The 26,323-nt window shown below is 37.5% G+C and overlaps 1 protein-coding gene across 1 annotated transcript in view; it reads right to left on the bottom strand.

Moving 5' to 3' along the window:
- Positions 1–22,561: 22,561 nt before the first annotated feature.
- LOC105216345 (uncharacterized) overlaps positions 22,562–26,323 on the bottom strand; it is a 64,039-nt gene continuing 60,277 nt past the window's right edge. Inside the window, exon 3 of the mRNA XM_029042914.2 lies at positions 22,562–25,799. Within this exon, the coding sequence (XP_028898747.2) occupies positions 25,326–25,799 (474 nt within the window). The 3' untranslated portion in view covers positions 22,562–25,325. The remainder of the gene's footprint in view (positions 25,800–26,323) is intronic.

Below are 26,323 nucleotides of genomic sequence, written 5' to 3'. Positions count from 1 at the left end.
AATTGACCTTCATAATTTTAACTCCCTTCCGTTTAGTTGTTTTACCACCTGTTGTACTGGCAAGCCGCCGGCCGGTTAGTGAGGTAACCTGTTATTTTACATACGCATATTTTATATACATACATATATTTTTGAGAAGAGTAGTCAATGAAGGGCATAGTAGAGAGAAATAAAAAAAGTTGATTGAAATGAGAAATTAGCGATATAAAGTTTAACACACGAAGAGTATTGCAAAAATGTATTTTATTATACCCTGAACAGGGTATATTAAGTTTGTCACGAAGTTTGTAACACCCAGGAGAAAGCGTCGGAGGCCCTATAAAGTACATATATATGTATATAAATGATCAGTATGTTGAACTGAGTCGATTTAGCCATGTCCGTCTGTCTGTATATATACGAACTAGTCCTTCAGTTTTTAAGATATCATTTTGAAATTTTGCAGATATCTTCACGAAATTTGGTGTGAGTTATTGCTATTGCTCATAGAAATAATTTAATCTCCGAAAAAATTGTTCAGATCGGTTCACTACAGCATATATCTGCCATACAAACTGAACGATCGGAATCAAGGGCTTGTACTGAAATCTTCCGCATTTCACTACATAGTTATTGCTCATAGAAATAATTTAATCTCCGAAGAAATTGTTCAGATCGGTTCACTATAGCATATAGCTGTCATACGAACTGAACGATCGGAATCAAGGGCTTGTACTGAAATCTTCCGCATTTCACTACATATCTTCACGAAATTTGGTGTGAGTTGTTGCTCATAGAAATAATTTAATCTCCGAAAAAATTGTTCAGATCGGTTCACTATAGCATATAGCTGCCATACAAACCGAACGATCGTAATCAATGGCTTGTATGGAAAATTTTCGCATTTGACGTGGTATCTTCACGAAATTTGACATGGATTACTGCTTAAGGTAATAATATAATCTCCGAAGGAATTGTTCAGATCGGTTAACTATATAACCTTAATGTTTCTAGCAAACAACCCGGCTAAAAAGAATTAGTAAAATGATTTCTTTTTTTTACTTACTTTTTCTTACGTCTTTAGATTTGATGAAACACATATGTGGTTACTAAAAGAAATGCATCTGTGAAGGGTATATTAGCTTCGATACAGCCGAAGTTAACGTTTTTTCTTGTTTTTAATCCATCTCGCAATATGTTGCACACATAAAAGTAATGCGACTTTAAAGAAAGGACGTGTGCTGAATTGAATACGATGTTGGACATTTTGATTTTAAAACCCATCGAGAGATTAAATATATGTAATATATTTTTATATGCTGGATCGAATTTGCTTTGAACGGCTGTTTGAGGAATGATTCTTATTTTAGACTCTCTCTCTGTCAAAAGTTGTACCAAATTTAGTAAAATTAATTATATGCAGTATTTAAAATGGACCGAATGGTACTGCAAACCATTCTCGAATCGACCTGAAGACTCACAAAAAATTTAATTCAAATCGATCCAACCGTTTAGGAAGAGTTCAGTGACATACACACTAGAAGATTTTTATATATAAATATATACAATTTAATATTCTGTCTCGTTCTAATTTATGAAGGATTGCGTATCAATTCATTTTGAGATTATATCTTTTAGTTATATTTAACTTTAGAATATCCATCTAAGTATCCGAGATACAAGTTTTGCTGACACATTTTTATTCCGGGAACCTCGCTTGGAAATATGTACATAAACATCATAATCATTTTATCCTTAAACCAATTTAAATGAATCTAAATATGTTTGTTGTCTACATACTTAGATTGCATAAGTCAGACATAATATGCAAGAGTGCAAGCAGATATCAATGTGTAGACGTACACATTATAATTGACATTACATAACAAATAATGCAGCAAAAGGTTTGCAAAGTATGCAGTTTACTGGTTCTTCTAATTAGCAACAATATAATTATGCAGTTCTTAACTAGTTAGCACTAACGAATAGATGGGTATATACATACATATATGTGCATATATTAGTGGTATCAATACCGGATATACGGGATTCTTATTCGGTGTTCCAGCTACAGATATAGAAAATAGAAGAAATGAGTGCTTCGCTTCGTATTTAAAGTTCACTTCTTAATATTGAAGTTTCCCGATTTACTTAGGTAAATAGTGTTCAAACGAGGTTCTTAATTAAGGCACCTAATTGTACCAACTCTGGAGAGAAGATCAACGCATTATGTTTGTACATTGTTCTTGTTGCGATTACTTAAGCACTGATTGAAGGTGGAGGCAGTTTTAGTTGTCATCGCAGTCATCTAATTGGAGGTCCAAGAAATAAACTGTTTCCACAGGATTGGACCATTAGAGGGGTATTAGATAAGTCGTGTTCGTTAGGCATGCAAAGAGATGGTTTGGTTGTGCGATGAAACTCGAGCTCGTCGTCTACAATGGTTGGTGGTTTCACTTTAAGGGAGCCATTCACTGGAAACGAATCAAGGAAGGCTTCACTTTGAATGGCGTTTAAGGCGTCGGACGTTAAAGTCTGTTCGGGGTATCGTTGATGCACTGTTAGAATGATTTCTTGATGCACAGATGGGAAACGGTTCTGCAACAAGCAGATTATTGCAGGGATGCTTTCGATAGGTTTCTAGTATAAATGTTTGGATAGTAATTCGTTATGATCCTTAACTGGGAGAATAGTGGCTTCATTATGTAGGTGATCTTCAATTGCAATCAGGAGACAACCAGTAATTGCTTTGGTCAATGAATGTAGTGTTCTGTTCGTAAAATCCTCTGCTGCGCCCTGCTACATCCAGGCGACCATACCGGTGAGGCGTAGTTAAGGACCGACCAACTTATTGCCGACAATGTTTCTTTGTCTTTTTTTCCAAGTGCTACCGGCTAGTGATTTGAGGATCCTGTTGCTGCTTTGTACTTTGGTCCTAAGCGCGGTCGTGTGCGGTGTGAAGGAGTACATTCGAAGTGGGTGATATATAGATATATCAGTTGCTTGTATATAATGCTACCCGAATTCATACATTATTTCTACAGAGGTTGGCTATTGTTTGAACCTTTATAGGGGGTAGCTTGTTTGACTGTTTTAATATGTGGCAGTTTCAATAAAAAAATAACTCACTTATGTGTAGCTATACCAACATTTGAATGTAAATATGGAAAATTGCAAGCTATGTCGAATACATAGTCGTATGTATTTCAGAGAGGTCACTGCGCTTTCCACCTTTTGTGGCTTTCCTTATTTGCTTCGTTGTGCTGGTGATTTATTTTTCAAGTTTAATGAGTTTCAAACATGTCCGTAGGTCACTTGCTTACACAAACATTTTATATACTCGAGACTCACACTCAACCACACACATTTCGGTTTGGTTTACGTATAAGCGGTCATCTTTCAATGGAGCCCTTAAATGCGGGGGATCCGTTAGGTGTTTAAAAAGCTATTTAGCTCATTTCTTTCAACTTCCCGATGCCAGTGCAGCAAATGCAAACAATCATTAAATCCAAGAATGGTAGAAATAACTTTTTCTCTTCGCTGTTGGCTGTAGCAGGGGCAACCGGAGTGTTGCAACAGCAGAGAAAGTTTAAAATTGAGTTGAGTTGTCAAGTTGCTTTGGTGAAATTTGAGTTTGTATGCGGCCGCAGAGAGTTGCGGTGCCGTCTGAAAAGGATAATGGAATGAAATACATTAATTTATGGTGAGTGAGGTGGTGTGATTGTTCGTCTAATAATAGAAGTTCTTGCTGAAAAGATTTTGACACGGAGACAAAATGAGATTAGGACAAATTAGTGGAACTATTTACTTTATTGTAGATACTATGTATTTCTATATATAGAGAGGGTTCTGGTTGAATCATCAAATCCCAAAGTTTTTTCCATGTTGATATCATGCTGGGAAGAAGGTTGAGATGCTCTTTTTAAGTAGTGTTTTTATGGAAGTAATCTTACGGCAGCCAAGTGTGATACTAACCCATCGTTGTAATAGTTGGATTACCAAGGTTTGGAGCCTGCTTTTCCATTCTTTTCTGGAAGATTAATTTAAATCAAAAACTATGGGGATTTTCGCTTTTTGAAATCTACTTAAGGAACGGTCCAGTCAGAGAGACTTCGTTGAGTATTGCTTTTAAGTCAGCCCCTATAACGCTTTTGGTTGTGGACTGCTTACTTAATGTTCGCAGCTAATCTGTGTATCTATAAGTCATTTCGTCCTCACCTGAACTCACCGTAGCCTAAGGTAGTCCTTGCTTGGTAAAAACGTATTTATAAAATTCTGGTTTTGATTTTTAGTTTAAACCTAATGGCTAGAGAACATCAGCATATGACTAACTCCATCTCCAAAATTATAGTAACAGTAAATCCTTCATTCAAATTCCTTGAGATCATCACTCGTTTGCATTGTTGAGTTGTTGGCTGGTAAGTAAAGGAAAAAAACTGTTTTGGTGTGTATTAATCGGCATTTCACTGCACACGATACAGCTATCAAACAGAAATGCCATGATTTCCAGAAGGATGATGCCTTGGTAGTGAGGTGACATTTTAAATATTTAAGCGGAAGTAAAACAGACGTCGCGCTGAACAACGGCTGAGTTACGACGGAGCATGCAGCGGCTTTACAGCTGTGGAGGTGATGCGTCCGTTTGTTAGCTGTGGGCGTATTCTTGCTCCTTGAAAGGTTTTGTACGCTTAGCAATTTATTATTGTTGGTAATAATAGTAACAGCGTTTGCGCTTTTGTTTTGCTGTTGTTGCCCCGTTGTGTTGTCTCGTTACATTGCTTGCTGTGCTAACTGCCGGCTGGCACTTGTGGGAGTTGTTGCTTTTGGTTGTTTGCACTGTCAGGTTGAATTCGCTTTGGCTTTGTCTGACACAACAAGTGCCACTCGACCCAACGCCGAAGGACAACGGCTGCGCGCAGCGCGCGGGCTGCAGGTGCAAGCCAACGTCGTTAGGGGTCGCTTGAGTTGCTGCAGTGTCAGCGTGATAGTACATTCGTTAACGGCGGGAAACAGATTTGTTGTCGCTTTGCCGTGACTACGAGTGGGTCACAAGCGGAAAAAGCCAATCGTGTAGAAAAGCGCAGCGCATAAGTAGGCATTGAGAATGCGGAGTTGGGCTTAGTAGATATAAATATAAAATTCTTGACGAATACAACGGGATTGGGTAAACTTCGTGAAGGCGAGTTCTTGAAGAAGAGCAAAGCTTTAAGATGTAAGCAAATAACAATCACAACAGTATTGCAATTAGAAAATTTTGTTCTTCAGAAAGAAAATAATCTTCTATATCAAAGAGAGTATTTAGCCTGTATATGAAAATATATTGCAGAACCTTTAAAATAGGAATTCTTGTCATTTAATGCCCAAGATCAGGGATTCTTCTTGCAGTATGGTATTATTGATATTTTATGGTCTATATTGCTTTTCATGTAGGAGCCAAGGTGATAATCTGGTTACTGTTATCCAACGCATACTGGGCCCGACCTTATAGAAGTCCGAAAAGCAATTACCCGCTTGAAGAACAATAAAGCGGAGGGTCCGATGGATTTCCGGCCGAGCTATTCAAATACGGGGTCAGCTTCTTTGCAAAATATGAAAGCATGCCCGACGATTGGAACCTAAGTGTACTCGGCGCAATCCATAAAAAGCGAGATCCCACAATCTGTGCCATAGGATATGTCTCCTAAATATCATATATAAGGTTCTATCGACGGTACTGTGTGAAAGACTAAAGCCCACCGTTAACAAACTGTTTGGACCTTATCAGTTTGGCTTTAGACCTGGAAAATCTACAACAGACCACATGTTTATTATGCGCCAAATCTTGAAGAAAACCTGTGAAAAGTTGATTGACACCCGACATGTTTTCGTCGACTTTAAAGCTGCTTTTGATTGCACGGAAAGGAGGATTTCATATCCCTGTAAAACTAATACGGCTGTATGAACTGACTTTGAACAACACCAAAAGCTTCGTCAATATCGGAAAGAACCTCTCCGAGCCCTTCGATACTAAACGATGTTTTAGACGCGATGGCTAATAGGTTCTTCAATCTATTGCTGGCAATAATAATAAGAGCTGCAGAGCTAAATAGAGAAGGTACAATCTTCTATAAGAGTGTACAGTTACTGGCTTATGCCGATGATATTGATATCATCGGAAGCAACAACCGCGCCGTTTGTTCCTTTTCCAGACTGGATAAGCAGCGAAGCGTATGGGTCTGGTAGTGAACGAGGACAAGACGAAATATTTCCTGTCATCAAACAAACAGTCAGCGCTTTCGCGACTTGGCTCTCACATCACTGTTGACAGTCATACCTTTCAAGTAGTAGATAGTTTCGTCTACTTGGGAACCAGCGTTAACACCAATAACAACGCAGAATCACTATTGCCCACAATTGGTTAATTGAACAGTAAAGTCCTTTCTCGACGAACAAACTATATAAGTCCCTTATCATCCCCGTCATGCTATATGGTGCAGAAGCATGGACGTTGTCAACATCTGATAAGACGGCACTAGAAGTTTTCGACAGAAAGGTTTTTCGGAAGATTTATGGTCCCTTAAACATTATCAACGGCGAATACCGCATACGATGAAACTATGAGTTGTATGAATAACACGATGAAATTGACATAGTTCAGGGAATAACATGACAGCGACAACACTGGATAGGTCATGTTGTTCGATCGACGAAAGCGTTTCAGCGCTGAAAGAGTTCGATGGAGTACTCGCTGGTGGAAGCAGAGGAAGAGGAAGACTTCCACTCCGTTGGAAAGATCAGGTGGAGAGCGACCTGGTTTCACTAGATATTTCCAACTGAAGCCGAATTGTGAGAAAAAAACGAATGGCGTGCTCTGGTGGATTCGGCTAAAATCGCATAAGCGGTTTCTACATATATTGTATATAAATATGTAATTAAAATAATTATGGACATTGCAGCACACTGAATTACTTACTATGCCTTATGCTTAGCGCTAAGGTTAATAACCCCAAATTTCATATATTTACTCAACAGCTTATGGATTTGTATGCATTTGTGGCATATAGTATTACAGAATGCAGCAATGCAACACTGCAACAAGTGAACATTTTGCAATTCCAAAGCATATTTAAATACAATGTCATTGGCTCGAGACGATATTTCAATGTCATTGACATTTAACGCAGATGACGGTGGCCGCACAAACTGAAGTGTTGGACTTCTATCACATTTCAAGCCAAATCAAATTAGTTTATGATGAAATGACAAAAAGCTGTAGAATGTCATCTCCGCGCTGTAAATAAAAAATGAAGCTGCCGAAATCTTCTGTTATTAAATAGTCTCAAATAGTCGCAGTGAGGCACTCAAACACCGCCAAGTGTTTGACCACGTTTCGGGGATCGGGTGACTGGGAGGTGAGTGCATGTCGTAAATGCAAAATAAATGAGCGCGTCCGTGTGATGTGTGAATGGTTGATCAACTTGCAGCCGGCAAACGGCAGACAGTCAAGCGCTCAATACGTACAAACACGCCCATATCGATGCACATAAATAGGCAACCGTGTCGCTGGGAGGGGGAGAGCCGCGACTGTCGGTGCCAAATGAATGTCTCTATTTTCGACAAAACCGCAGCCACGGTGCCAGTTGCCATCCGTCCGCCGCTGGCAGCACCGCAAAGACAACAGTGCCAGCTGCAGCCACATTTGCAGCAGATGCAATTACAAGCGCAGCGCTGACATTCGTCCGCGTTGGGCTGCTGCGGTTGTGGTTGCCGCGTTTTGGTTTGCGTTGACATGAGTTCCATGCCTGCCGCGCAGCGAACCCATTGACTTGTGCGCCACAGTTGGCGTACGCCAGCCGAGCAGCCACGTAAGGAAGGAAGCCGCAATGACGCTGCTGTCATCTGTTTTGCGCGTTTTTTCGCGCACAATTCTAATTCGTTTCTAAATTTATTCATTTCACGCGTAATGCTGTCGCGGTTTCTTATTTAGACTCAAAAAAAGCAAGCAACACAACAAAAACCAAATTAAAAATTGAATAGAAACATTCTTCGACAACGCCGCCGGTAAGTCTGCGGCGTACACAAGCCAATGTGAAGCACACACACACAAACATACACGAATTTATGCGTCGGTAATACGGTAAAGACAAGTAGTTTTCGCTAGACTGCTTGTTGTTGCTGTTATTCGTGTTGTTTTTAGTTAGCTGGTGAAAATTAATTTCGCTTCATGTGGCCCATTAAGTTGCCGAATTGCATTGTCGGGAGCGATCAGTGCCGCTTCATTAACCAGACAATGTATGCTCATACATACAATAACGGAGTGTGCATCTATGAACGAACGCACGAACGAAGGTGTGTGTGTGTAATTGAAAAATATATGCAAACCGTAAATAGCCTTATGGAGCCGGTGTGCTCAAAGTTTCGCCCGTCAACACGTTCACAGCTGTTTAAGAATTGAGTATCTGAGAAATTACAAGTGTCTTTCTGTTTAATCTCCTTACAGTATCTACAGTTTTCAGTTTTTGTTGTATCGACGATCGAAAAGGATAAGTAATTCGTGTGGAAAGAAAGAGCCTACATCTCTGTGGATGTTGAGCTCCATCTCAAAATGCAACTAAAGTTTAAATTAGGGGAAAGCTTCAACAATAGTTAAAGCAATAATGCTAGGATCCATTAGAAACCCCATTTTCATGAAAATCATTCTAACTTTCCTAGTAAATCAATTTATAACACTTAAACTTTTGAGGTTATTCTTTCTCCTAATTTTTCAACATATCTCTGATAGGCGTCCATTTCTCGTAAATTTGGCGGTGACGGAATGAGGTTGAAACATTGAAGCATTGGTTGAAGCTAACTGTCTAGAAACTAATTGCAACTGTCTTTAGATCTGAATACGAGTTATTATTTTTATTAGTTACAGTTTTCGAAACATTCTTGATAGAAGTCTTTGAAAACTATTAATGAAACTAAGCAATTTACATTCGGAAGTAACGTTCATGGCTTATTCACTTTGAGTGTTGATTGAAAGAAGAACTAGTATAAGAATGAGGACTATTTTAAATGACGACTGAAAAAAAGAAAGGGTTTTACAAGCAGAGAAGTGGCTACCATAAAGGCAACATCTGATAGATTACTCAAAAGTGCTACCTCTGTAAGGGAGTTGAGCATTCAGTCGGAGAATGGAGCGGCAATCCTGGTATTGTGCTCGCTGACTGTTCGTTCAAAGCCAATCAAGGAGGTCTTACTTTCTCTATCAATAGTAGGGACCGACTGATTAATCGGCGTTGGTATGGGTATCGGCCAGTATCGGCCACAAAATTCAACATTGACATCGGCCATATTTGGCTGATTCTTAGCCGATTCTTTCTACTTCTTCCGGATTACACTAAAATACATTTTTCTTACTTTTTTGATTTCTTTAAAGCATAAAATTTGAATTCTTCTGTTTACCATATAAAACACAGTGATTCACATTTGACTAAACTAATAAATCAACACGATGATAATTTAAGTCTAGTATAAAGAAATTCCATAATTTTGCATTAAATTGAGGGTTTTATTTAGCACTGTTCACAGTTTTGCTTAACAACTTGTTGAGATTTTGAAGATGATGTCATAAAGCCACTATTATAGAAGCATTCGTAACTAGAAGAGTCAATTTTTAAAAGTTCGCCATAGACAGGATCACGTAATAATCACTTGGTGCTGTCCTGGATTGTAAGGTGTATGCAAAATAACCTGCCAAACAAGATTCCAAAGTTTCTATTGAGTCACTATCACTATGTGACGCCTTTCACAATGCGAGATATAAAAAAAGTCATCTCTTTGAAAATAACGAATTATTTTTACTAGACCTACTATTTTCGAATATTGGCCTTAATGCTCATATTTATCTTTAACGAATTAAATGGCCTATTTTCAATAATTTTATTTCTATGTAAACAATTAATTTTCTTAATTCAAAATTTTTTCTGTCTTATAGATACATATTTAAAGAATAATTTCTGAAATTAAAAAAAAAAAAATTAAAACTCCTCCATTGTGATGTCATTTCTGGTGACCCCTCGGAAAAAAGGTGCGTCCGCGTTGTCAGCATAACTCTTGACAGGATCATCCAAAATGAAAAAACAAAAATAAGTCTTTTAGGTAAGACCATAAACTCGTGCTTGAACAAAGGAAGGACAAACAAACTAAAATTGGAATGATGCATGCATGAAGGGGAGATTGAGACATCGAGACAGCTTCTCCTTCATTGTCCAGTCTTTGCTATGCTGGATGCTAAAACATCTTGGCAGGACGAACTGCGAAGAACCAGTTGAACTGTCCCGCTTACAAATTAGTTGCGCTTTGTCGTCACTTGATTGTCCGTTTTGAGGAGTTTGGGGCATCACAAATGACTGGGTTTAACCGTCCAAGTAGGTTCTCTGTGGCACATGGATCAGCCCTTTATATAAAAAAATATAAGTGTTTTTATTTCGTTTGAGAAATATTCTTTTAAAATATCAATTTATTGTATTTATTGGCATCTGCTTATTCGGTTGTATGTTTAAATACATAAATCGTAGCAAATAGTTAAATTAATTAAAAAAAAATTCCATCCTGTTTCAGGCAACATCCACTTTCGCCATTTTCTCGATTTCTTGAAAGCACCGGCTGATATTTTTATGGTTTAGGACAGCCGAACACTTCTGTTAGTAATTTCCGGTTGCTCGGCTTGCTGTGCTATTTGTTGCCAATTTCAGTTACATTTAGAGGCCTATGCTCCCAAACGTAGGTATGTATTAGACATATTTCGCACTGGCAGTGTTATAAATTCTAATAAATTGCCAAAGAAAGTAAGTGGTGGCTAGAAAGTACCATTTCATAACGCTCAGCTGCTCAGCTGCTCTATGTGATATGGAATGATATTTTCACCGACGGCGTTTATGGGCGTAGTTTCCTTTACATTTTGTCTGTATGAGTGTGTTTGTTTTGGCGAATGGAGTTTGGCAATTGCATAGCCGGGCAATAATGTTGGACTACCCAAACAACCCACAGGATAATGCTGGAGTTGGCGGAAAATTAATGATAGAAAATTTGCAAAGTTCACAGAATTTCTTATTAGTGTCGCACGCGCAATTTCCCGCCCACACTTTTGCTACAGCTCACTTTCCGGCGCTGTTTCGCGCACTCCTTTGATTCAGGTTAGATCCTTTCATTTGCGTACATACGGCACACATACAAACATATATATGGCCAACCAAGTTTTTCTAGCTGCTGAGAATGCGCGCATATTATTGTACAATATTTATGAGCATGAAGCGCTGTTGGATGCTTGTCACTGAAATTCGAAAATGTGTTGAAACTTTCTTACCATTTGAGTGTTGGATTTCTTTCGAGAATTACGAGAATTAAAGGTGATGAGTCAGCGGAAAGCTTCTTACTTGGCTTTTGAAGATTCTTTCAGTTTTTGAGACTTATTTGTAAAGAAATAATTTTTTTTATTCTTCACAGAAACTTTAGCTAAATATTGATATCGACCAATTATCGAATTTATAAACGAAACCACAGTGGTTCGATCCGAACGGAAACTTTTTTTTAAACTTCCCAAGGTAAACTGTTTCCTTTTTTAATGATTCTGGAATATACCACATGGGCAATTGAGACTATAAGACTACCCAATAAGAGGCAGTTCGAGAAATTCGACAATAAACTATATATCTTCTTCTTCGGCACTACAACCGTGGGTCGATCTGGGCCGAGAACACAAAACTTTGCCAGTTGTATATCCCAAGTGCACACAGGTCCCTATGCACTTGGTCCTTTCATGGGATGCGTGGGTGCACTTGCTTCCGTTGTCCACCCAAAGGTGAGTCTTCCATACGTCCGGCATGGCCTAACCAGCGCAGTTGTTGGATTTTTATGCCTTTAATTATATTCATGACGTCGTAGTTCTCATACTGTTCATGGTTCCATCTTCTTCGGTATTCCTCGCTCACGCCGACGGCTGTAAAGATATTGCGGAGAACAGTTCTCTCGAATGCTCCAAGTACCTTCTCATCTCGGGTAGTCATCGTCTATGTTTCTGCGCCATATAGTAGAACGTAAATGATAAGAGAGTTATGGAGTGTAATTTTTGTTTGTCGAGAGAGGAATACCTACCGATCTCAAAGCAGCATCTGCAGGTAAGAGTTATTCTGTTCTTGCTATCCAGGTTTAGATTTCTGGTGCCATTTATGCTCGTACTGAGATAAACAAAGTCCGTAACTTTTTCAAATGTGTAGCTGCCAACAGTTACGTAGTTCCCATTTCGTAAGGAATATTTGTGTGTGGCCTCTAGGTACTATGTATGACTTGCCCTCGTTAACGGCAAGACCAACCACTTTCGCTGCTATTTCTCAGCTGGAACAAACTGTGCTGACGGCTATTTTGGTAAGGGCGACTCCGAGAACCCCCGAGTAACAAGTATCAAGCGATTCCGATGAATTTTCCATGTGGTTTTCTGGGGTTATGTCAAAACCGAGATTTTGATAGGGTTAAATGGATCTAGGATGCGGATTCATATTCGACCCCAAAAATATATAGCATACATAGTAAGATCTCCAGGTCATAATACATTTTTTTTTGTGTGGCTGTGTTATCATAGGTGATGGGGGATTTAATTAAAATCTTTAACATTTATAAGAAAAAAGTTTAAATAATAATTTGCTACTTTTGCTCAAATGAGTTACTTCAGTTCTTATAATCTACTCGAATGGTACAGTTTAAGAAACAATATGTATATAAAAGATAAAAAATCCATCGAATAATATTCTTTGTTCTACTTTGTTCGTCATTCGTTCAGTATTTCCATGACAAACAATCCATTTTTATTAACTCCGCACTTGCGTTTCCAATTATTGCTTTATTTCCAGTTTTTCATATCATTAAATGATTTTCCATGTCTATTGTTTGCGTTTTATTGTCAGTCTGGAATCAATAAAAATGTAAATGAGCTGAATTTATTGAGTTCACCGAAGAAGGACAAGTGATAATGGACGAAAGAAGAGTAGCGAGTAAATAGCACCAGATTGGCAAAAAATTTATTAATATTCTTTTAACAATATTAATGTTTGCCTCGAAAATATTATTTCGTTTGAAGCAACGAGGCATTTTCATACGTCAAAAGTAATGATGGGCGGAGAAATAGTAATGATAAAAAATTACACAGCAATTTAAATTGTAATCAAGCTGTTTTGAGAAATGTGGAATGCAGTGGAACTCATGGTTGAATGCGAGGAAGGCAGTAAGATACTTGAATTTCACGAACGGATGTAGAGAAATCGAAATTTATTTTACAATAAATAAATTGAAATTAATGTATGAAAAGGGGCACACTTTCTGGCTTCTAAAGACAAAGTGGTAGGCTTGGAAGTCGAATACTATTTTTGTTCAACCACAGTGGGTTAAGTACAATTATAAATTTCGTCAAAAAAGAGTATAAGCGCATGATTTTCCTGTAATAAAAATAAAAATAAAAATAAACAAGAAAGGAAGGGCTAAGGGTGTAACCGAACATTTTATACTCTCGCAATCTATTTGTTTAATTTTATTAATATAACACAGAATTTGACGCATATATTCGTCATATATGTATATGGTATAAAGTCCATTGAAAGTTGGAAACCCTAATATTATATGGTGGAAGTTAGGTGAAGTTATGTCTCGTATTTTAAGCATATTATTAAATGATAGATATTCTCTATGAATTGCTTCAAAATATTTGAGAGACTTACCTATATTTCCGATAAAAACATTAGAAGCCCTCAGGTCCTCATATTCGAAAATTTATGGTCCGATTTTCACGATTTTTAAAAGAGCGAAACCACACTATAAATGTAGTATTTGTGCAAAGTTCTGTTCTGATATCTTTACTAGTGCTTACTTTATATGTTGTAAAGTAAACGGTTCAGATCGTCTTCAAAATTCTGGTATATTGGAAATAGGCGTGGTTGTGAACCGATTTGGACTATTTTTACAACATATAATTGGGATGCAAAGGAAATATTACAAACCGAATTTCATTCAAATTGGTTGAGTAGTTTCGGAGATATGGTTTTCGATCCATAAGTGGGTCAATTTTGACCCATAAGTGGTAAAATTTTGTATATCAATTTGGGTGGAGCCCTTCTGTACCTTCTTTATAATGAAAATTAAGGTTTCTGTTGGTTTTCCTTACTGAATTAAAGCATTTTTAGTAGTTTTCAACCTTTGTATGGGAGGTGGGCGTGGTTTTAATCCGATTTATTCTAATTTTGGACTATATGAGGAAATGCCTGAAAAAAATGACTCCTCAAAATTTCGTTAACATAGATTTAGTAGTTTACGAGATATGTACAAAAAACTTAGTAGGGGAGGGGCCACGCCCACTTTCCCAAAAAAAATACATCCAAGTATGCCCCTTCCTAGAACAATCATTTGTACTACATATTACTTTCATAGCTTTTTTTAATGGATTAGTTATAGCTCTTTATGTGTTTTCGCTTAACGCCATTTTGTGGGCGTGGCAGTGGTCCGATTCCGCCCATCTTCGAACTTAACCTTCTTTTGGTGCCAAGGAACACGTTTTCCAAGTTTCATTTAGATAGTATCTCAATTTTTACTCAAGTTACTGTTTGCACGGACGGACAGACGGACGGACGGACAGGCAGACATCCGAATTTTAACTTTACTCGTCACCCTGATCACTTTGGTATATATAACCTTATATCTAACTCGCTTAGTTTTAGGGCTTACAAACAACCGTTATGTAGACAAAACTATAAAACTCTCTTAGCAACTTTTGTTGCGAGAGTATAAAAAATATTATATCTATAACTTTTTCAGCACTTACCTAGTTCTACCAAGTGAAACTCATGAATTATTTAGTTTTCAAACTTTATTGACATAAATCGGCCTTTGCGTATCTGATACTAATACTTTACGTTTTCTCTATCGTAAGCAATTTTTCTTTATTGCAAATTTCTAAATTTTCTTATGAGTAGAAGCATCCTAAGTAATTGCGATTGAGCATTTTTATTTTATGAGCGTTTTGAAATTTAGCTTACATATCTACACAGTTGGTTCACTTTTGCAAATAACACTAGTTTATTTGATTTTTTTTTTATTCTTAAATATTTTAAATACTTGGCTTTCAGTAAATTTATGCTCGCAAACTATTTGTTTTTTTTTTGTATACACTAAAATATTTTCTCAAGTTTTTATTCTCAGATGCACTTATATGCTAATCAGCTTGTAGCTGCGTGTAAAGATAAATATTTTTTGTTTCAATTTTTTTTTTTTATTTTTTTATAATACAATAAATTATTTTATTACATTTAAGAAGCTCTTTTGGTTGTTTGCGTTTATTTGTATGTATAAATAGCTGAATTGTTTTCATAAAGACAATTAAGAAGAAATCTGAACATTTAACAATACACTTACTAAGCCGTTGAAAATATTTTACAAAATACTCTAAATGCACATTTCTACGCATTCTCTCTTTTTGTGTGGAAAATATTTATGTAAATTCAATTCATTGATTTCAAATATGGTTGCGATTCACAAAAATGCTTACACATACATTTTTCACCAGAAGTTTTTTTGTTTCATATTTTCCAATCAATTTGATAAAGACAAAATATAAATTAGTTATTTCAATTTACATTGATTATCACATTCCCGTACGTATGGAATTAAGAGAGACATCATTCATTCAATCAACTTGATTTAAGAATGATTGATCTGATTTGAGACAGTTATATATATATATCTACAGTTTAATTTAGAGCAACGTCAAAATTAGCTCCATTTGGTCCATTACTTGAAATTAGTTGGTGATAAGTTAAGTCTTATAAAAGTTCATAATGAAATGAATGAAATTTGAAAACCATTCTTCATTTGAATATTCCAAACATTCTTATCGGTTTAATCCTCTTTTAAAATACTCAAGGGTTAGTTACTACATAATCAATAAATTGTTGATCTCGGAAAATTGATGCTTAAAAACAAAGATGAAATATTGCAAGATTGTCACTAGAGAATAGAGAACGAAAGTTTCAAGAATTTCGTTCTCAATATAATAATCTGTCTCCGAATCAATTGAGCGGTCGCATAAATATTTTGGAAGTTTAATTTATCGAGACCTAAGTACTTGAGTGTCGTAAAACAATTAGAGTGTGTCGTGAGAAACTTTTTAGGCACTGTTAGAATGATCACCATTTGGTCCATATTTCATAATGAAATCCCCACAGAAAACCCACGATGCAATTGCAAAAAACTAGGGACAGTTGATTTTCACAAGCTTCTCTTGAGACGAATTTTTCATTAGGAAAATCATTCGCCATAGACAGGAACAGTGCCATGTCTGCACTATAAGGTGGATGTTTAAGAACTTTCAAACCAAGCTCCCCTAGTCACTATCATTGTGCGTGAACTGGCTTTGCCCTGAAGAAACATACATATTTTGTCTCTAATTGTACAAATATGAGCGTTTCTGCATGATTGCTTCTTTCAGACAGAACAGGGTTAGGAGAATTAAGAGTTTGGCGATAGGGTACTAGCTCCTAATAAATGAATGCTTCGCGCTCAACTTATGGTCAACAGAATCGATATACTATTCGCAACAACATTACCCATCTTGAGTTCTAGCATTCATTATTGGATAATATTCGATCGAATAGACCACGTCCAGTGATATGTACAGTGACGAAAATATAGCAACCGTAGCTGAGTGTGTCCATGAAGATCGTAGAGAGTCGATTCGGCGCCGTTCGCAGCAACTTGGACTGACGTATGGCACGACTTAGCGCATTTTACGTTGAGATCTTATATTGAAAGCGCACAAAATACAGCATGTGTAAGAACTGAAGCCGCTCGATCTTCCCAAGCGACATCGTTTCGCTCTATGGGCTCTTGAAAAATTCGAGTCCCATTTATGGTTCACTGGGTATGTGAACAATCAAAAATGCCGCATTTGAGATGAAGAGTTAGTTGAAGAGATTCAAGAGCTGCTATTTCATACAGAAAAAAAGGTTTGGTGTGGTTTGTTAGCCAGGGAAGCACGTAATCTCGGCGATATTTGGTTTCAACAAGACGGCTCCACTTCCCACAAATCACATCAATCAATGAGTTTATTGAGAGAACACTTCGGTGAGCAGATAATTTCACGCTTTGGGCCGGTCGATTGGGCACCAAGATTGGGTGATATCGCAGCGTTAGACTTTTTCCTGTGGGGATATGTAAAGTCTATGCATACAATCTCGTTTCGATTCAGGGGTCGCAGTAAAACATCTCGCGTGTCATTCGCCAGTTACCAGCAAAGTAAAGTCCTCTCTCGACGAACAAAGACTAAACTCTACAAGTCCCTCATCATTCCCGTCCTGCTTTGTGGTGCTGAAGCGTGGACGGTGTCAACATCCGATGGGGCGACACTAGGGATTTTCGAGAGAAAGGTTTTGCGGAAGATAAATAGTCCCTTAAACATTGGCAACAGCGAATACCGCAGACGATGGAACGATGAGCTGTACGAGTTATACGACTATATAGACATAGTTCAGCGAATAAAAGGACAGCGGCTGCGCTGGCTAGGTCATATTGTTCGAATGGACGAAAGTGCCCCAGCTCTAAAAGTTTTCGATGCAGTACCCGCTGGTGGAAGTCGAGGAAGATTGAGGCCTCCACTCCGATGGAAGGACCAGGTGGAGAAGGACCTGTCTTCACTTGGTATTACCAATTGGCGCCAAACTGCCAAAAGGAGAGATGCGTGGCGCGCTGTTGTGGACTCGGCTATAACCGCGTATGCGGCGTCTACGCCAGTCAAGAAGAAGAATAATCTTTAAAAAATAAGTGCCAAAGAATGTTCTTTCGAATGATAATAAAAATTTCTCATTTAATTTGAATTCTCTATGTTTTTTCTTTACAAAAGTAGGCAGCCAGGAAATGGATTATCCTCTACATATGTATGTAATATAAAATGAAGAAGTGTGAGGGGTTTTCGAATACATAGAAGATTATAATATTTGCATGTATGAAACGCTATATAATGATAATGTATGGGATTTGTGGTTGAATTTAATGTTTTGTCTCGAGATAGCGTTGGAGTGTAAATATTTTGTCGATGAAAAATATTTTAAATCCGGAATATGAATTTTTTTTCTCTCTAGATCAGAAAAACTTTGTTTTTTTTTCTAATTTTAATCTAACTTCTTCAAATATAGTTATATAGTTATTTATAATAATTTAAATAATCGACACAATTGGTTTTTAGATACTGATGTTATGATCTTAAGCATTGTGAAATTGGTGAAAATTCAGTAATGAACCAAATATTAACAGCTTAATTAATTTAAATTGGAATTGATCCACTAACCGTTTGCTGCGGTTGAGTTCAATGAATTCATTTTAAATATTTTAATAAATATGAAACTGAAATATTATAAATTTCACCAACAGAAGTGTAAAAACACATATTTATGCTGAAATGAAATAAATAATGAAAAACGTTTACGGCTGTGATTTCAAAAGGTGATTTTTGTAGCTGTGCGAATCGCTTACCATACTTTCACAGCGAAAATACATGTGTTTGCAGTAGCTAATTACATAAATATCGTAATTTAACTGCGCGTTAAATTTGACTCAATCATTTTTTACTTTACTTTACAATAATACATATATTCTGAATATTTGCAGGTACTGACACTGAATGCTTGTTTGTCGCAAGTTCTTTGCTGGTTTACTATTTTTAAATTGATTTTATGTTTGCTATAAAATTACACAAAGCGCTTACACGTACACACACACACATATATACTTATGCATATAATAAACATGAATACAAATTTTGCAAATTGCAACTACATACATACATACAGACATATACAGGCGTATAAATCTAGAAATATATAAATATTCACATACGTAAGCACATCAAAAAGTAAATATGTATGTGTGTGTGTTTAACTGCAGTTTAAGCCGACTGCGGCACATTGACATTTATATAAGCGGCAATTTTTTTTAAAGCGAAACATACACATGTCTACATACATACTACATAAATAAAAAAAAATAATTTTATTTTTTTTTCCATCAGAAGTTGACATTTTTACTTTTTAATTATCTGCTCATTTGCTGGCATCATTTATATAATATTACGCATTTTTCGCAAAAATAATTATAAAGATTTTGATTAATCGTTAGTCATAGTTAGTTACGAGTAGCTTTGGTTTTGTTTTTGTTTTTGCATTTGTATTTGTTGTTTTTTTTCACTTCATTTTGATTAAAGTTTTAATTTTACGCTTATTAAGGTATTTAATTGGAGCGGATTTGTCTGGCACAATGCAACGCTGTGTGCTTTTAGGTGTCGAGCGTTTGGTGGTGGTTTATGTGTGTGCGTGAGGGAGTGTGAGCAGAAGCGTGGCGTTGTGTGGGTTAAGATCGCCGTGTGTGTGTGAGCATGTTATAGCGGTGAGGTAGTGAAGCGTAGATGTGCGTTGTGTTTGGTGTTGTTGTTGTTGTTTTTATACTCTCGCAACAAATGTTACTAAAGAGAGTATTATAGTTTTGTTTACATAACGGTTGTTTGTAACACCCAAAACTAAATGAGTTAGATATAGGGTTATATATACCAAAGTGATCAGGGTGAAGAGTGGAGCTCAAATCTGGATGTCTGATGAAACTTGGCGAACTTATTTCTTGGCACCATAGGAAGGTTGCTTTCGAAAATGAGCAACATCGGACCACTGCCACGCCCACAAAAAGGCGAAAACCGAAAACACATAAAGTGCCATAACTAAGCCATAAATAAAGTTATAAAAGTAAAATTTGAAATAAACGATCGCACTAGGAAGGGGCATATTTTGATGTAATTTTTTTCGGAGAAGTGGGCGTGGCCCCGCCCCCAAATAGGTTTTTTGTACATATCTCGCAAACCAATAGAGCTATATAAGCCAAACTCTCTGCAGGCGTCTTTTTTAGCCACTTCTTAATACAGTCAAGAAATGAAAGAAATCGGATAATAACCACGGCCACCTCCCATACAAAGGTTAGGTTGAAAATTACTAAAAGTGCGTGAACTCACTAACGAAACACGTCAAAAACACTAAATTTTACATAAGAAATGGCAGATGAAAGCTGCACGCAGATTTTTTTACAAAATTGAAAATGGGCGTGGCATCGCCCACTTATGGGTCAAAAACCATATCTCAGGAACTGCTCGACCGATTTCAATGAAATTCGGTACATAATATTTTCTTGACACCCTGATGACACGTGTGGAAAATGGATTAAATCAATTTACAACTACGACAACTTCCCATATAACTCAATTGTGAATTCCATCTGATTCCTTCACTTTATAAGATATACATTAGGAACCAATGAAGATAGCTAAATAAAAGTTTACATCCGTGACATCACTTGTGAAAAAATTGTCGAAATCGGACATTAACTTTTCAATGAATTTGAAGAACTCATCGCAAATAATTTTCACCGAAAATATCGGCAAATCTCTGAGATATCTTAATTTAATTCAGAGGAAACCCTTTTTCTTCTAATAGTGTGTCTCTGTATCAGAAATGGTTAACATCGGGTCATAACTTCCCCGAGCTCTCTTATATAGCTAACTATAGGATTTTCAAAAATACGACGGGCTTAATAGCTTATAAATCGGCTAATATATGAAATTTCTTAGCCAGATTAAATGAGCATACAATCTTAGATATGATGTATGTTGGTGATGAAAATGGGTGAAATCGGCTCAGGAATTACCTCAGCCTATATACCATATATGATGATTTTCGTTTTTCTATTGGACTTTATACCGAATATATGGGTCAAATTGTGTGTGATCTTAATAAAAATATAGCAATAAATTGCGAGAGTATAAAATGTTCGGTTGTACCCGAACTTAGTCTTTCCTTACTTGTTGTTGTTTTTGTTTTTATTGTTTTTGTTGTTGCTGTAGTGGCGGTGTTGCGTTTGCAGTGTTGCCATTGTGTTCGCGCTCCAATTTAATGGACGAAATTTTGATATATTCTTCTGCTTGAACATCTCGCATTGCACTAGCTCAGTTGGACAGTATTTCTCTTTGGTTTCTAATAAAGTCTTCTTTTGCATATATATGTATAAGTATGTATTTTAGTTTGTTTATTAGTATAGCATCTACGGTCTACTACGAGTACATTAAGATATAAAGTTAGGCTTCGGATGTACATATCTATGTATGTGTGTAAATACTAGAAAATGCTTGCTGCAATGCTGGTTTGTGGCTTTTTGCTTTTTTCTATATGCTATTGATTTCATTAAGCAAATATTTGCACTCATTGTATCTCAAGCTTAATATACGGGAATGTCTTGTGTAACCAAATTTGTTTTTGTATTCTATTTCCAAATATATATTAGGTCTACTTTGCTTCCGCCGTTTTCCAATAGATGTCTCTAGGGTCAAGCACTGGTCGATTAAATCGTTTTATATCGATCTTGGACATATGTGTCAACATTAACCCAACAAAATATTTGCAGAGATCTGTTTGCATGCCAAACTTATTCTCAACTGAAAATGTCACTTTTTGAGCCGAATTCTCGACATTTGCGGGAAATTTTGCTTTTCTTTTTTAATTCCAAGAAAAGTGCGGCTGTGGCTCATCGAATGCTTTCGGATACGTAGGGTGAGGCTGTCCTAAGTGAAAGAACATGTCGCGAGTGGTTTCAACGTTTTAAGAATGGTGACTATGAAGTCGAACACCGGCATGGTGGTGGAAGGGAGAAGATTTTCGAAGATGCTGAATTGGAAGCATTACTCGACCAAGATGCGTTTCAAACCCAAGAGTAATTGGCCGAAGTGGCCGTTGGCCGTTGCAAGTGACACAGCAAGCCGTATCAAAACGCCTCAAAGCCATGGGGGTGATTCAGAAACAAGGAAACTGGGTTCCTTACGACTTGATGAACAGCTGCTTCAAAGCCACAACCGAAAGGGATTTTTACATCGCATTGTAACTGGCGACGAAAAATGGTTCCACTACGATAATCCTAAGTGAAGAAAGTCACGGCGAAAGCCTGGACATGCCTCCACGTCGACGCCAAAACCGAACATTCACGGCGTCAAGGTCATGATGCTCTGCATTTGGTGAGACCAGCTGGGGGTGATATATTATGAGCTGCTAAAGCCAAGTGAAACCATCACAGGAGATCGATACCGAACGTAATTGATGCGTTTGAGCCGAGCACTAAAAGAAAAACGGCCACAGTACGAGGAAAGACACGATAAAGTCATTCTCCAGGTCGCAAAGGTGGTCAAAAAATATTTGAAGACGCTGAAATTGAAGATCTTACCCCACCCGCCGTATTCTCCAGACGTTGCTCTATCTGACTACCACTTGTTCCGATCGATGGCATACGGTCTAGCTAACGAGCACTTCAGTTCTTATGAAGAAGTCAAAAATTGGATTGATACTTGGATCGACTCGAAAGATGAGGAGTTCTTTCAGAATACGCATGCTGACAGAAAGCTGGTCAAAAGTAGTAGCCAGGGACGGCCAATATTTTGAATAACATTTTTGTAACAATTAACCCTTCAATTTACAAAAAATAAAAAAACGTCGGAGCAAAGTTGTAGACCAATATATTATATAAAATTTCTTTGAAACGTAGTTAAAAGAAAATCAAACACTTTAACCTCTGAATTTCTGCGTGCTAATTGCATTAATTTTTTTTTTTGCGCTTTCTCTAGAGTATAACTGCATGTGCGCTTTTGACGGTTTCCTGCATGTGAAATACTAGTTTTTATGTGTTTCTTTCATTTACAGGTTCTAGTGTAACTCAATTGGTTATCTGGAAATTTCAATATCACACTTCACTTGCCGTGGCAATTTCGCATTTGATTATTGCTCTGTTGCAAAAGGGCGGCTCAACATTTTCTATTGGCATGTGAGCGAGGCCATGAATTTTGCGTTTGGTGTCAGCCTTTTAGTCAGGTAAAAAATAGTTGATTAAAAAAAAAATACCAATTTCTACACGTTTGCAACGCATATCTCAGCAACACCATTTTTTTCATGCAATAACAGAAATGCACTGACCTGTGGGTGTTCATACTAAAACATTTGTAAAATGGTGTAAAAAAATATGAACGTTGGGTTTGAAGCCTATTACTTATATACGCAATAATTCTCGAAGTATTTTGCGGAAAGGAATTATGTCTTTATACATCAATCGCTTTCTTTGGCTTCGAAGTTCCTTGAGCAGAGCTTCTTAGCCTTTTATCTTTTTCCGAACCCCGCAAATTTGTGGCAAATATGTCGAAGAATTAGCTGTTATTAATACAGAAAGAGTACTCAATTCTTCGCTGTATTGACAAGTGAACTATCGGCTGATCCAAGTAGTGGTACATTTTCCAAAAGCGCTTCACTTAACTTATGGTCAACAAAGTCGGCCTACTGAGCATTCAATTCGCAAAACCATCACCCATCTTGAGACCCACCATTCATTATTGCCTAATATTCGACCCAATAGAACATGTCCAGCATGCAGTGAAGAAAAAATAGCAGTCGTAGCTAAGAATGTACACGAAGAACGTGGTTATTCGATTCGGCGCCGTTCGCAGCAACTCGGACTGACGTATGGCACGACTTGGTGGATTTTAAGTCGAGATCTTCAATTGAAAGCGTACAAAATACAGCTTGTGCTAGAACTGAAGTCTCTTGACCTACCCAAGCGACATCGCTACGCTCTATGGGCTCTTGAAAAGTTCTTAGAAGATCCGACGTTTTCGAGTCAAATGATGTTCAGCGATGAGGCCCATTTCTGCCTCAATGCGTATGGACGAAAGAGCCATTTCATAAAAAAAAAGCAACGGTTCGTGTAGTTTGTGGGCCGGTGGAATCATCGGTACATATATAATATCTTCAAAAATGACGCCGGTGAGAACGTTATCGTCTATGGCGACCGTTATCGATGTTAACCGACTGTTTGATCTCTGAAATTGAAGCCCATGATCTCCACTTCGTTGGAGAGACCAGGTAGAGAACGACCTGGCAGCATTTGGAATTACCAATTGACGACGAACTGCCAAACTAAGAGGAACGAATAGCGCGTAGTTGTAAGCGGTTAGTTAAGAAGAAGATCTCGATTTCAGGAGATCTTCGATTCAGGCCTTGGAGCAAAACATTATGCGTGTCATTCGCCAGTTACCAGTCGAAATGTTTGAAAGAGTCATCGGATCAATATCAACGGACGGACCATCGGAGATGTAGCTGCGACTAACATTGGAAAGGGATAATCTTAGAAAGTTAAATGCCAAAGAATGCTCTTTCGAATGATAATAAACATTTCCAATTTTTTTTTTCTGTTGTTTTTTTCTTTAACAACTTTTGCAATTTTTTGAACATTTCACATACTTTTTAAAGTCCTTATTATTGGATATTACACATTTCAATAATTACAAATTATTAAAAAATTAAAACGACTCACACAAGAATGGAAATTTCTACTAAAAATATAAAATTAAAATATTACAATTATTGTCAGCCTTTGGTTTAAATAAATGACAATGATAGAGGCTGAAATAATAGTCGGCATAATAATTCAATACAATCATCAAATATTAAATAAACTCTTAAATAGTTTTTGTAAAACGAGGGTTGAGAGTGTAGGCGTCGCCTCTCATCGCCGCGCTTAAACAATTTATTTCCACGTAGTGTCGATTTTATTGAAAAATTGTAATATTTAATTGCGTTATTATTATGAATGTTATGGTGCAGCGCCTGCGGATATGCTATGTCATTTTGCGTTTTTGTTTTACGCTGAAATTTGGTTTGATTTGGTTTATTTTTTGTAATTCTGTTGCATTGTAAAATGATATAAAATATTCTGCTTTTACACGCTCGAAGGCAGATTTTTAATATTAAATATTTGCATGCTACCAATGCCGGTTAGTGTGTTCGTGCGAATGCATTGTCAAATTTTGTGTAAATTTTCGATTGTTTCATTTTGAACACCACCACAAATACCTGTCACGTACTGATTAATAAAAATAAAAAATTAAAAAATGTTTTTTACAAACATTAAAAACGGTTAACATTCCCGCATATCAGCTTGCAATAACAATGTCAGTGCATATTTAAGCACGACTGTCGATTATTACGTTTAAGCGTCTAAAAGTAGACTGCATACGCTAGCACTTAAAACTAGCACTTGCCAACGAATCGTACTTTGGTACTGCCTATTTAATTCTAAAGCTATGCCAACACTTAGCTTAATCTCAATTATCTCTACATGGCTTACAAAACTAAACATACAAACATGCACTTGTTCACACTTTGATCCAAACTTGTTAGAACTCGCACTATGTATAAATAAATAATGTAAAAGTTTTGATTTAATTACGTTGATTTTGCATCTGCGCTGCTAATGGACGGCCATTGCCTTTTGATGACGGCGAAGTGGGTCATTTGGTATGTGTTGGTCTGGTGGCAGCGCCGCTCCACGAACCCTGTCAAACAGTAGCCCATATTGTAGTCCTCCATCGAGATATTCGAGGTCAGATACAGTTTGAATTCGTCAATTTCCTTCTCCTTCGCACTGGCCGCACCCGGCCGGCCACCATCATCCACACAGTCCATACAAGTTCGTCCGCCCAACGGACTGCCAGTCAACGGCTTTTTGCTGCGAAAGTGCCCGGCAATGAGTAGCGAACCCTTCTGTTCGAGCGGCACCATTTTTGCTTTGGTCGATTGGCGTTGTGTGCCGGTGAACTCCTCGATGCGACAGCGATTCGGCTGCCACCAGCAAGGTGTGATGGTCCAGTAGCTGGAGGAGGCCGTGCGCGCCCAACCCTCTTCAGGGTAGAGCAGAATCTGCAAGTAAACGAATGGAAACCAATGAGTATTGGTATTGTACAAAATGCAGCCTAGTGTTAAAATCAATGCGCTCAAGAGCGGCGGGTAATGTGAGGAGAAAACTGGTGCTGTGGTTGTGGCCTGAAGCCCGCGGGCGCCACGTTACGCTTCAAAAGTGCACGTAATTGTCAACGCTGTCACAATCGCAATCTTTACGGACCCCCCCTACCGCGGAGTACAGTTTATCGATTTCTTAGTAGGATGTCATAAAGCAACTCGCCTACTCCTGTTCCTCCTCCGTCGCCACCGCTTGTCATACTTTGCTGATATGTAACAAAAGCGGAGGCAAAAGTTTATTTTGAGGAAATTGCCATTGGTGTTTAATTGAAAATCGAAATTAAAATTTTCGTGCAAAAGGCAAATGTCACGTTCTTCAGTTCTTCAGTGGCGCCCTGATTTCGCAATCCTTTTTGCGAATAAATTTCTGCCCTTTTGCCATCAGTTGCATTGGCATTTAATAAAATGTAAATTTTTGTTCGAAA

This window comes from Zeugodacus cucurbitae, chromosome 6, assembly GCF_028554725.1.
Source record: "Zeugodacus cucurbitae isolate PBARC_wt_2022May chromosome 6, idZeuCucr1.2, whole genome shotgun sequence".
NCBI lineage: Eukaryota > Metazoa > Arthropoda > Insecta > Diptera > Tephritidae > Zeugodacus > Zeugodacus cucurbitae.
This window is presented reverse-complemented; position numbering and strand designations above follow the sequence as displayed.